We start from the raw sequence: 13,855 nt of genomic DNA, 5'->3' as shown, positions 1-13,855 counted from the left end.
GACTTTGGAACCAGTGCCAGACCTCTTGGTACACATATCGGGCTTCCTTCACCCCTGCATCCACACCCACAACTTTACAGCGTGGCTGCTCCAATTCAATCCCTAGTCAGGCTTCATGATTTTTCACCTGCTGTGACCCACATCCTCACGTCTTCGCATAAACCTTCCACTAGGAAGTTATACAGTAGCAAATGGAGAAGGTCTTCCATCTGGGCTGAAGAAAATAATGTAGATCCTTACACTGCATCCATCCCTATGGTTTTAGAATTTTTGTCTGAACTTTTCCATCAGGGATCTGCTGTTGCCACAATTAGGGTCCAATTGGCAGGGATATCTAATTTTCATTTCGGTCAACATGAGTCTAACCTGATGTCCCACAGATTGTGTAAAACCTTCCTTAAAGGTGCTACTTTGCTGAGATCCCCCTTTCAGGAACCAGTATCTCCCTGGGATCTAAACTTTGTTCTCTCCAAGCTAACTTCACCGCCCTTTGAACCCGCTCATTTGTGCCTATTGAAATTTCTGTCTTGGAAGACCTTGTTTCTAGTAGCCATCACATCAGCTAGACGAGTATCAGAGTTGCAAGCACCGTCTATTAAGCCTCCTTCTTTGATTTTCCACAAAGATAGAGTTTCTCTTTGTACAAATCCTTCCTTTATCCCTAAAGTTTCCTCTCACACTAATTTGAACCAAACCATAGAATTATCTGTGTTTTTCCCTAATCATTCTAATGCAGCAGAATACAAATTTCATCAACTGGATGTTCACAGGCAGTTACAGTTCTACCTTCATAGGACTAAGGAACTCCGAAAGTCAGACCAATTGTTTGTATCCTTTTCTGATTCTAGACTAGGTTTGCCAGTCTCTAAAGTGACTCTATCAAATTGGATTTCGATCTGTATTTCCTTCATTTACTTCTCCACTGGAAAAACTCTGCAGTTCAAGATTAAGGCTCATTCTACACGATCCAAGTCTACATCTGCTGCCTTCCAAGCCAGAGTTCCAATTGACAGTATTTGTGCAGCAGCAACTTGGGCTACCCCTCATACTTTCATCATTCATTACAAATTGAACCTGACCTCAAGGGATAGAGCCTCCTTTGGTTCCGCGGTACTCAAGAGTATTTTCCCATGAGCCACCCAAGAATAAGGTGCTAGGGACGCTGTCCCATATGTAAGAATGAAGGCGAGATAGGACTACAGAACATAAAGAAGTTATGTACTCACCATAATGTTCCATGTTTGTAGTCCATCTTGCCCTTCATTCTTACGAACCCACCCACATACCCCTGACCTGGAAGGATCTGGAGAAAGGATAGTGTTACCTTGGTAGGGTGGAGACCTTTCATTATTGTTGTTCTTTCTGGATAACCTTAGTTCTGTCTATCTATAGTTTAGCAGCAAACAAGATCTGGGGATTGTACTAGTGCACTATGAGATACCTACCTTGCCACGAGCCAGCTAAGAGACTTTGAGCTTTGTAATAGGCCAAGTCGGAGCCGAGGATTGGCTCCAAACCCATATGTAAGAATGAAGGGCGAGATGGACTACAAACATGGAACGATGTTCATCATGTTTCACTGTTGCAGTCATTACTCTTGGGTTATCCTGCTGGCAGGCTACCCTCAGTCGGCCAGAATTCCAAAGTCTAGGTCCGGCATCGGTTGCTGTCGCCTCCTCCCTGACGTCAGTGCACCAGGGGTATAAAAGATGCAGCCGATGCCATTTTCTTCAGTCTTTCTTGCCGCGCGGTGCCCGAAGCAAAAGCAGTTCGCAAGTGCCGGTCGGCCGACTCCTGAGATTTTCAAATCCGAATTTCAGAACCGAAGTCTTCATTAAAGCTAAGTACCCCATTGGGGAAACTTTTTTCTTGCTCCGGACCGACGTCAGAAAAAGTTAACAATTGTATTTCTTGTGGGAAGCAAATACCTCATAAGGATTTTCACTCTTACTGTATTCCTTACCTAGGCCCTGATCACAACGTAGCTAGCTGTCGGTTTTGTGCTAGATTTAACCAATGCACTATTAAGCGTTGGTTCGATTTTGCATTTCATTACTTTGGCCGAAGATTTAATTATACAATGCCATCGGACCAGCCGACAACTGGAGTTTACAAAAAACGCAAGGACAAGGAAAAGGATAGGCATCCGAGGTCCAAAACCGACGATGAGGCCTCTGCTAGGCCAGTCGCCTGTTCTCGGTGGGGTGCTTTCGCAGCCCCTGGCACCCGCTACCTCAGAGCCACAGGCCGCTTCTGACTCCCACGTGGAGCCGACTGGGCCTGTGGATACTCACGGTATTAGACACTCGGAAATCATTCCCTCAGATGGGTCCGGAGCCGCTGAGCAGGCATCGGCTTCTGAGGTTGTCTTCAGACCTACACAACTATATATTAAGCCATCTTCAGCTTCAAAGACAAAGACTAAAGCAGCTCTAAAGACAAAGAAACAAGTACAGCATTTTCCTACTCAGACTTCCATGCCTAAAAAACAGATGCTCAAAATGGCAGAAGACCTAATTACTTTGATCAGGGGTTCCCATCCTCCTCCTGATAAGAGGCCTAGGCAAGAGAGAGTTTGATTCTTCTGATCAGGTTTCTATTTCCTCTGATTCCTCTTCTGAACAGGATTACTCCATGCTTCCCTATGAGGATTCTGATGCTGAAGAATCCATTCCTTCAGCCTCTCCTGAGGATTATTCTTTTGGGGAAACCCTGCATACCATGAGGGATCATTTCCACTGGGAGAACCAAGATTATTCTGAATCTAAGAAAAGGCTCGGATACTTTCTGCTACTTCCCCAGCACAGACCCCTTGCTATTCCTCCTGTTCTAGACATTGTAGATGTATTTTCAGAGTCTGGTCTGTCCCCTGATTCTTTATCTCCTGCACCTGCTAAGCCAGACAGATACTACAGGGTCCCGGATTCTCATAAATTCCTATATAAAAACCCCACTGCTGACCCAGAAACTATATCTTAGGGTCCCAAAGGGGTTAAAGCTTCCACTGCAAAAAACCTGTCCCCTCTGATGGGGATTCTAGGGCTCTAGACAGATGGGGGAAAAAAGTCTACACTTCTGCTACCCTGGCTGTAAGGGCTTTAAATTGTCAGTTTTGCATGCTTAAATATCAGCAATATTTAATATCACTGCTTAAACAGAAATTGTTGACAAATACTGAATGTTCAGAGAACAAGGAATTGCAGGATTTATTGCATGCAGCTGAACAAGTGGGAAAGCATACTTTGCAATGTGGTTATGATTCACTGGAGGCCTCTTGCAGGGCCGCTGTTACAGGTTCTGTTATTAGAAGGCATGCTTGGTTAAAGGAACAGAATCTGCCTGATCATGTTAAAGCAAAGTTATTAGATGCACCATTACAGCATGATACTTTGTTTGGTACTAATGCAGAAGAGGTGTTGAAAAAAATGGAGGATAAAGCAAAATCCATGCAGACAGTCAAGGATTTCTTACAGGTACAGCCATCCAGGTTTAGCAGGAACTGGCCTTCTAAAAATTGGTCCTTTCCAGTGTCAGACAAACCACAAAGAGGCAGATACAGGCGTCCCAGAAGCAGATCTCAGCCCCAAGGCTCATACAGGCCTAAACAATGGGGTGCTCCTACCTCCAAAAGAGGAGAAGACAAATCACAGCCTTACAGGAAACAGTCCCAATGACTTTCCTCTACCAGATCCAAGCACTTTTCTTTTGGCAGCCCCCTTGGGGGGAAAACTAGCACTTTTTTCATCAAATTTTCAAATGATTACCAAAGACAAATGGGTCCTGAACATTGTGTCCCAAGGCTACAGGTTCCATTTTCACACTCTACCAAGGTCAAAAGGTATACCAGACCTGCCACACAATCAATGGGCAGAGACACAAAAACAAATTACAGCCCTCATGGACATGAGGGCCACTCAGCAAGTACCACAACAAGAGCAGGGGCAAGGATTTTACTCCAGACTTTTCCTAGTACCCAGAAAGGACAAAACCTGGAGACCAATACTGGACCTGTCTATACTAAATACATTTCTGGAAGTTCCAAAATTCAAGATGTTGACTCTACAGCAGCTACTGCCCATGCTGGGCAAGAAGGCTTGGCTCGTAACTTTGGACCTAAAAGAGGCATACCTGCATGTCCCAATCAGGCAATCTTGCAGAAGATACCTCAGATTCATAGCTGGCTCAATGCATTACCAATTCTCTGCACTGCCCTTTGGCTTATCTACTGTGCCCAGGGTCTTCACAAAATGCCCGGCACCAGTAATTGTGTTTTGCAGACAAAAAGGAATTCAAATATATCCATACTTGGATGACTGCCTAATTCAAGCAACTTTTAAAGTATCTGGCGTTTATAAAAAGATTACTAATTGGCCTAGGGTACACAGTAAACGAGATGAAATCAAAACTAGTGCCCTCTCAGGAGATAATATTCCTGGGTGCAAGCTTAAATACAACTGCCCAGATGGCTTATCTCATGCCAGACAAACAAAAGCTACTGACTACTTACTTCAAGAAATTGGCAACAAAAACCCACTTATCTGCAATGAAAATCATGCAGGCCTTGGGTTTCATGGCATCCTGCATTCTACTAATTCCATATGCCAGACTGCATATGAGGAAACTACAATGGTATCTAAAAAGTGTTTGGACTCAGCATTGCCACAGCCTGGAGACAGTAATTGCACTCATTCCCTGCCTGCAAGAGGAGTTTCGATGGTGGGCAGAAGCCTGTCACCATAACAGGGGTCTGCCATTCAGTTTACCCACAGCCAGACAGACACTGACAACGGATGCATCAGATTATGCCTGGGGGGCCCATATGTCAGGAAAATGTATTCAGGGCACATGGCCCGCAAACCAGATGCATCTTCACATCAAGTCAAAAAGAGATGCTAGCTGTTCAAAATGCCCTGACAGCTTTCAAGGACGTGCTTCACCCAGGACAGTTACTGATAAAGACAGACAACACTGTGGTCATGTGGTACATAAACAAACAGGGAGGTACACATTCCTACCCCCTCTACAGACAAGCAGTGACCTTATGGGACACAGCATTGGCTTTTCAAGTTCACCTGCAAGCACAATTCCTGCCAGGAAAAACAAATACTCTGGCAGACGAACTAAGCAGAAACCTCATGGATCCCCATGAATGGAAACTGGATCCACAAGTCTTCAGCATGATAATAAGGAAATGGGGATGCCCAGACATGGATCTATTTGCCTCCCCTCACAACTACCAATTGCAGAGATTTTGCACAAGGATTTACCACAAGCAAGCATGGAAAGTGGACACCCTATCCTTCAGCTGGAAGAATCTAACAGTATATGCTTTTCCCCCACTGCCTCTCCTTCCCAGGGTACTCCTAAAGGTCAGACAAGAGAAGCCAAAAATGATACTGATTGCACCAGACTGGCCCCGCCAGCACTGGTACCCAGTCCTAAAAAGCTTGTCTCAAGGTCCAGCATGGATATTGCCTCAAACTTCTCACTTGCTGACCCAACAAAACAATCAGATCTTGCACAGCCAGCTCAGGACCTTAAATCTGGCAGCATGGCTGATAATGTAGCCATTCAGAACACACCTCTTTCAAAAGCTGTTATGGATGTTATCTTGGAGGCCAGGAGGCCCAGTACCAGAAAATCTTATGCAGAAAAATGGAAGAGATTCTGTGCTTGGAACCAGGAACAAGGCATTGATACGTGTGTACCAAATATCCCTCAGATTTTACAATAACTAACTGAGATGCTGAACAAAGGCCTTTCTTTCTCATCAGTTAAGATTTATGCCTCTGCCATTTCAGCCCACTACAATACAGAACCCACCTATCTTTTCTCATCCTTTAATAAGGCAGTACCTCAGAGGGACCAAAAACATTAGGCCTCCAAGGAGAGCACCAGTCCCGGCCTGGGACCTCAATTATGTTTTGGAAAAACTCACACTGCCTCATTTCGAGCCAGCATCAACAGCAGATATAAAATTCTTATCCTGGAAAACAGCTCTGCTCCTAGCTATAACCTCTACAAGGCGAGTCTCGGAGTTACAAGCACTAATGGCTGTGGAGCCTTTCATCAATTTTCATCCAGACAGGGTTTCTCTGAGGACAAACCCTACATTTATGCCTAAGGTGGTGTCCAGTGTGGCCCTCAATCAAACCATTCACTTGCCTACCTTTTATCCAAATCCACAGAACAAGGGTGAGAAAATTCTGCATTCTTTGGACAAACACAGGCAGTTACGCTTCTACTTGGACAGAACTATAAGCTTTCAGAAAGACTGAGCAACTTTTAGTGTCATATGCTGCAGGATCACAAGGAAAGGCAGTCTCAAAACAGGCTATTTCTAAATGGATAGGCCATTGCATCCACTTCTGCTATTTTAAACATGGCAAATCAGTGCCTAAGGGCATTAGGCCTCATTCCACCAGAGCAGCAGCCTTCCTCAGAGGAGTACCAACCAAAGATATCTTAGAGGCTTCAATTTGGAGTTCAGTGCACACCTTCACAAAGCGCTACCATTTACCGCTTTAAAGTCCAGAGCAGGCTTTGCCACTGCAGTTCTGCAGGGCCTCATAGCCTCTCCTAATCCTATTTAGCCCAGCCACCAATCCTCAGCTTTGGAATTCAACCCAAGAGTAATGACTGCAACAGTGAAACACGATGAACACAGTACAGTTGTGTACCTACCATAAATGTAGATGTTCGAGTGTATTCACTGTTGCAGTCCAGGTTACCCTCCCTCCATCCCTATTTTCCTTGCTGGGACTTATCTGCACTTCTCTATCCTACACAACCTATTTGGTGTATTTGTTTGTAGATGAAGAAAATGTTATTTTTGTGCATGCATTTTTATTGGCATATTTTTCAGCCTACCAATTTGGGGGCACCTGACATCTGGGGCAAGAAAAACTGAAGAAAATGGTGTTGGCTGCGTCTTTTAAACCCATGGCGCACTGACGTCAGGGAGGAGGCGACAGCAACCGACGCTAGACCTAGACTTTGGAATTCTGGCCAACTGAGGGTAGCCTGCCAGCAGGATAACCCAAGAGTAATGACTGCAACAGTGAATACACTCTAACATCTACATTTATAGTAGGTACACAACTGTACTTTATGGTGAGTACATAACTTCTTTTTTTCCTGGTGCTGCAGTTTTCCTGCTTCAAAGGTTGCTTTTGCTCACTTATCAAGGCCAAATGAAATTCTTATGTCATCCGAAAAAGATTTGACACCTGCAGCTCTGCTTTCAGTTCCTTATCTGCTGAACTATACAGTTTTAAATGATTGATAAAGAGAAGATGAGAAGTCTTTACACTTTGCTGTTTTTTAGGAGCCAAATTGTAGCTATGGCCTAAGTTGTTAAGTAAACAGGTTGATGGCAAGGTAGAATAGCAACAGTGACAGTGAGTCACCCTGGAGTATCCCCCTTTGAATTTTTATCGCTGGAATGATGACTGTCCTTTATCATGGCTTAATTGCAAAGTGGTCTGCCACTATTTCATGGTCACTGTGATGTAGTCAATCAGTACAGGGTGCATCTTATACATTTTTAAGAACTCTTTTTATCCATGAATGTGGGATGCTATCAAATGCTTTTTTTGTAGTTGGGCCATGCCATACTTCCCCTTTTTACAGTTCTCCAGTATGACTTTATTTAACAACAACTGATCCTTTGTTCCGTATGACTTTCTTTTATTTTCCTTTTGCTCTACTGCCATAATTGAGTTTTCTGCTAAATTACTGTAAACTCTGTCAACATCAATTCCCATGTATAGTTTATACGTCGTCGGAAGGCAAGTTATTGGTCTATAATTTTTAGGGTAGCTTGCAGGTGCACTCTTAAGAAGGAGCATTGTTTTGCCTGTTAGACAGGTTGGTGTCTCTTCGGGGGTGCACATATAAGTAGTTCTTGCTCATGGCTAAATCCTCATGCAAAGATGTTAATACTTTTAACCAAAAGTTATGTACTGCGCCTGGGTCTAGGGTTTTCCAGTTAGAGGCTTTGCTTAACTTTTTCTCAGTCTCTCTGGCTGTTACTTCATCCCATTTCATATCCTGCAACTGTAAGCTTCTTTTTCTTTCTTTTACTACTTCTATCCATTTAGCATCTTTTTTATGTTCCACAGGATCTTCATAGATACTTCTCCAAAATGTATCTACTTCCTCTTTTTTGGCGGTCTTTCAATTCCTTTTACCTTATTTTCCAGTTCTCTATAAAACTTTTTTGAGTCATCAATGAATTTGCATATTGTGTATCTTTCCTTTATATTTATCTGTGTATCTTCTGAGACTGTCCGCCTATGCTGAAATTTTTAGTTTATTTGTGATAGTGCATGGTCTGTTCTAATACTGTGCATTGCTTTAATCACACCTATCTATCTTAGTATTTTTGTTGATCTATTCCCCTCTATTGTAGGCTTCGAAGAGTGACACTTCTTGCCTTTGTAGTTTTCTCTGTTTGGTACTTCTGTGATGGTATTCAATTTCTTCCCTTCCTTTCCCTCACTACCCAGTGTTCCTGTGGTAGAACTTTATCAGTTATTAATTTGGCTGCACAGTAATATATCCTGTTTACTTCTGTTATATCGCATGGATCTCTATGGACAGTCCTAATTACTGTGTTCATTTGTTTTATCAGACTTCTGACTTTTTGGGTTTTACTGATCTTCTGTACTGTATTTCTCTCATTGATCTTAATATATCTGTCCATGTCTATTAAGTAAAGCAACTCTTCTCTTAGCTCATTTTCTTCCAAACTGAGGACACATCCCTTGTTTTCCAGTTCCTGTGGGCATTCTGTAGAAGGTTCTGTGGCATCTTCCTGTGGCACATTTTTTTCAATCTCATCCTGTGCCATCTGTTGCTGTGTCATATGGGAACTCACTGGCTTATCACTCCTCAACATTGACTGCATCAGAGTTTCCAGTTTCCTGTTCCTTTCAACATTGACTGCATCAGAGTTTCCAGTTTCCCGTTCCTTTCCTTGCTGTCTAGCTTCAAGTGAACATTCATACTGGTTTCTTGTAGAAGGCTCCAAAATATCTTGATAAGGCACCTGATCAGTTACTTCCTGTGAAACTGGTTTCCCCTTAATTTGGATATCCATGGCTCTCTCCTGTTGTGGTGCTTTCTGCATTCGATTTTCTACACTGAATCCTTCACTTTGCAGGTACTCCATAACCTCAGTTTCTATTTCTTTAACTTCTCCATTACTAATCTTTTCTACTTTTCCTCTTTGTCTTATTTTTTTGTATTGTAGGTTTTCCATGTCTGGATTCCTTTGCCAGTGCTTCTCTTCAGATATCTTTGGTGCTGCTCTTTTTGTATTGGTTAGTTTTGCTTTCTCCCTTGCATAAATATTACACCATATTATATCTTTTTCTTTCTCATGTCCATATTTCTTCTTCAGATGTTTCCTGGTCTTCCTGTTTCTCCTTACTTTGGGGGGTGATTCCATCATGCTGTGATGTAAGATGTAACCTGTGTTAGACCTTCTACACCAAATCCTTCACTTCGCAGGCCCTCCATAACTTCAACTTCTAGTTTTTTAGCTTCTACTTTACTAATATTCTTTTCTACATTCCACCTTTGTGATATTTTTTTTTATTTGAAAATTGTCCATATCCGGATGCCTTTGCCTGTATTTCTATTTGAATATCTTTATATTTTACGATTTCTTATTTGCATAAATATCACACCATATCAAGTCTCTGTTTCTTTCCCATGTCCGTATATCTTTTTTATATTTTTTTCAAATGTCTCTAGGTTTTGTTGTTTATATTTCTGCACTTCCTCAGATGCTTCTTTTTCCAAACAGATCAACATTTCTTAATCTATATACTGTTTTTCACGTTTTTCTTTCCTCTAATTTCTCTTTTAATAGTTTTGTATATCTTGTGTCTGGAAATTCTGGGCTTTTTGCATAATAGTAGTGCATAATAATAACAATACATCATTTTTTCTTATCCTCAATAGTTCACTCTGTCGTCTTTATGGCTCTTCTTTAGCCTATCACGTTTTGTGATTTTTTTTGTAGACTGCTGCTTCCTTGTACAATGGGGGGGGGGGGGCATCCTCCCCCTGGGCCTTGCCTGCCCTGTTGTAGGAATGCTTCTGTATTTTAAGGATTCTACACAAATTTTTCCAGTCCTAGCACCAGTGCGCCTACCAGGATTGGGCACTTTTTTTTTATCCTGGATCTTGTGCATCAAGCTATCTGTTTTAATTTTTGACCTACTTCTGTTCATGATGTATGCTATATATCACTGTCGCCTTGGTGAGATTTTGTAAAAACAGGGTCCACCTCGTGAAGGTACTCACCAAGACTTGAGGATGAATTCATTTTCAGCACTACTCCTCTCCTTTGCTTGTTTTTCATCTCTCCATTGGACCCTATGTCACCTGTAAGACTTGTTTACTGTTTAAGTAGAATGTGTCTGTTATCTTTGCATATTCTGTTGATGTGGTATTAGTTGGATTGCAAGGTGCTTAAATATTTTCCACTGCTCTTGCTTTATTACATATGCACAAGTGTAACTAATAGTGGTTGTTTCAATAGGTGAAATACATTTTGTTTAGCTAGTTCTTACAAATGTGGTTTGAACATATTCAGTGTCTGTTTACAGTGTTGTAAGGAGCAGAATTTGAACATGTACCATGTCATGTGTGGTTTGCCAGAATTTACGTATTCTTTTTTCATTGTGATAGTGACTGACAATGTCATATCACATCATTGTTTTGTAGGTTGTGGAAGTGATTACGTCTTCTAAAATTGCAGATAACCATAGCCCTGATGACAGAGAAATTTTGAGTGATGACAGGTAGGCATTTTTCACTTTTTTTTTTTTTTTTTTTTTACTGGTTATGTTTGTGATACATTTGGGTTTTGAAGGTAGTTTAATGTTTTGTATTCGAAAGTTTGTAAAGCTGCCCAAAGGTATCTTTCACTTGAGGCTTAAATATTTCAGATTATGTAGTATACAATAACTTTAAGAGGCATGAAATTACTTTAAAAAATAAAGTTTTAAATGATAGGTGGTATGCTTCCTTGTGGACATTGTAACACATGTCAATTTGCGTCTCCATTCCATAAAATAAGTGATTTTTTTTTTACTGTTAAAGGGACATTTAACTGCGTTTCAAAAAGGCGTCATACATGCTACTTGTTGTAGTTGTAACTTGTTCCATATAGTGGAAACTACAAGAATATTTAAATCAAGAATGCAAAAACTTCTTAGTAATGTACAACTTAAACTGAGAATCCTCTGGCTGAGCATTTTATGCATGCTAAATAATAATGATGTGTTTTCTTTTAAATGTACTGTCTTGTAACAAATTAATTGGGATGGTGGTGCCTACTTTAAACTGTTTTTATTGTTTTCTCCACTGCCTATTTACAGTACTTGAACAATTTGTAACATAGGCTAGATTCAGACTTGCTGAGTCTAGACTGTTTGGCATTTTCTGAGCAGTAAAGCCAGCCATCTTACATTAAGAGGGCCAGGGCCCTCCTGCAGCCTTGTGGCAGAAGGAGTGTAGTCAAGGACCCATCTGATTTTGGGATTGTTGGAACAAGTTTCAGTCTTGGGCTTTCCTGATTGCTGGATTGTTTGAAAACTGTTTTACTTAGCTGATATTTAAACACAGCATATTTTGTATAGATGCAAATGCTCGAAAAGTCACATTTTCCCTAGATAACTGCTAGGGAACTCTCCTAAGCTTCCCTGCTTCTCAGTGCGCAACACAGTTGTGTGCTGCTGCCCAGAGCGCAACACAGCTGTGTTTTTTGAGGTGCCGGCGCAGGTTTCTACTTCTAATCCTCCCATAGATTAGCTGAGTTTGCTAGTTCTACAACAGAATCTAGTCCATCTAGCCCACCCTCCACTTATTACAGAATACACCTGGCATAATGGATGGTCAGTTTCCTACTGTTTCTCGAGCCAGCCTGATTGACATGGGCATCCTGAGGCAATGTAGCAATTGTTTCAGGTAAATAGCAACCTACTACTCCCAAAACATGCAAATACAATATGTGAGAGATGTATCTATACTATGAATCTGGACTCAATGCTCTCTCTCTCATGTAACAATAAACCAAATACCAGGCAGGTTGCCCACACCCGCACACCACCTCCCACACATACCAAGCACACAACACACAAACCTACCTATGGGGAAGTACTCACTAGAAATATACCAAAACAGCAGAGACCTCCAAGCGCAAACTTTCTGCACATCAGTGTCTCACCCAATAAGCCCCTAAGGCAGAACTCATCTAAACCAAATGTCTTGGTCATAGGTGACTCCATAGTGAGACGCACAGATATTCCCCTCACTAGGCTGGACAAGGAGAGAAGATCACAGTCAGCTGCCTGTTTGGTGCCAGAATCTGCCAAGTCACGCATGCACGCAAGTCTGTCAGTAACAAGTACTGTTATGACACTTTCATAGTCCATGTTGGAGAGAATGAGTTGAGACGTACCTCACTGGACTATATGAAGAGAGACATGATGGAGCTTTCACACAGTGTCCCAAGCAGGTATGCCCCTAGCCCTAAGCAACATTCTTCCCTTACCAAGGATGATGCCACAATACACAAAAAACGACTGACTTCAAAAATTGGCTTAGCTTCTAGTATTAATGCAGGGAGATCTAGGGTCTATATTATATATTCAAACTTTCTAAACTTCGAATCCCATATGTTCGACAACATATGATCGAAGTTTAAAAGTTTGAATATATCATTAAAAAAATAAACTTACCTTAACGGTGCAGAATTGGGGGCAAGCCCCCCTGCACCCCACCTACTTAAATATATCAACTCCAAAATTGCATTTCAATGCAGAAAAGGGAAATTCTCATATTCTGCACCAAACGGCGCCATTACGTTTAACCTTCAAACGCTTGAAATTTCGATCATATGGTGTCGACCATATGCCATTCGAAATTTCAGGCATTTGTGGTTCTAATAGGAACCCGGAGATCCAGTATCTGACAGCCTGGGATGCTATAGTTGACAGACCATGTTGCTTTGCCAGAGTTGGTCTTCACCTGTTGCCTCTAGGTTTTATGTTGCTGGCAAAGGTACATGCCTCCCCCATAGTGCTTTTTTTAGGCAATGTCATAAGAACAAAATTCCTGATGTAAAAATATCTACCAGAAACAAACTGAGGGTTATGCTGCTTATTGCTAGGAGTCTAAATTAGAAATTGCACTCACTTGAAGCACCTCTCACCTTGGGAGATGCTGATGTCTGCACAGTCAGAGAGACATGGATTAAGGCCTCAGGGATACCCTGACCATGCAGGGCTACAATGCCTTCCATACATTCAGACCGCACAACGAACATGAAAAAAATCAAGGGAGGAGGAGGAGGATCCATCATCATTTAAGACGTGTACACCTGTAGACTGGTTAAACAGTATGACTATCTAGAGTTACTCCGAGTCTAACTGTAGGAAAGACCCCCCCCTCCACTTCATTGTTAGCTATAGGTCCCCCACCATAAACCACAAAAAACACACAACCTACCTGGATCTATTTGAGTCACTCTCAGTACATCCAAATACCCTGGTCATGGGATGACTTTCAGTATCCTTCTATGTGCTTGCCCAAAGGTTCAGCACCCCCACAAGGGGCTTAAGCATCCTTGACACAGTGCTTACCAACATGGGGGATCGCTGCATCACCCTATGAGTGGGGCCCTCCCTGGTAGTCCAGTAATAAATCTGTTTCATTTGAAGTAACAATCGTGCCTGACCCACCCTCAGGAGCTAAAAGGTTAAAAACTTTCTCCAAAGCAAACTATAGCATACTGAGTAAAGGCATGAGTAGTTTCAGACCCCCTGCCAAGCACGAG

General features: G+C 41.9%; 1 protein-coding gene across 3 annotated transcripts in view; it reads left to right on the top strand.

Moving 5' to 3' along the window:
• FAM13A (family with sequence similarity 13 member A) overlaps positions 1-13,855 on the top strand; it is a 2,572,531-nt gene that overhangs the window by 2,093,689 nt on the left and 464,987 nt on the right. For all 3 annotated transcript variants that reach the window (XM_044061451.1, XM_044061452.1, XM_044061450.1), the window contains one exon: positions 10,741-10,817. In XM_044061451.1, the coding sequence (XP_043917386.1) occupies positions 10,741-10,817 (77 nt within the window). The remainder of the gene's footprint in view (positions 1-10,740; positions 10,818-13,855) is intronic.

The sequence above is a fragment of the Protopterus annectens genome, chromosome 2.part0 (assembly GCF_019279795.1).
Source record: "Protopterus annectens isolate FY-2018-M chromosome 2.part0, PAN1.0, whole genome shotgun sequence".
Classification (NCBI taxonomy): Eukaryota; Metazoa; Chordata; order Ceratodontiformes; family Protopteridae; genus Protopterus; species Protopterus annectens.
Note: the sequence above shows the minus strand (reverse complement) of the source record. Positions and strands in the feature narration are given on the sequence as shown.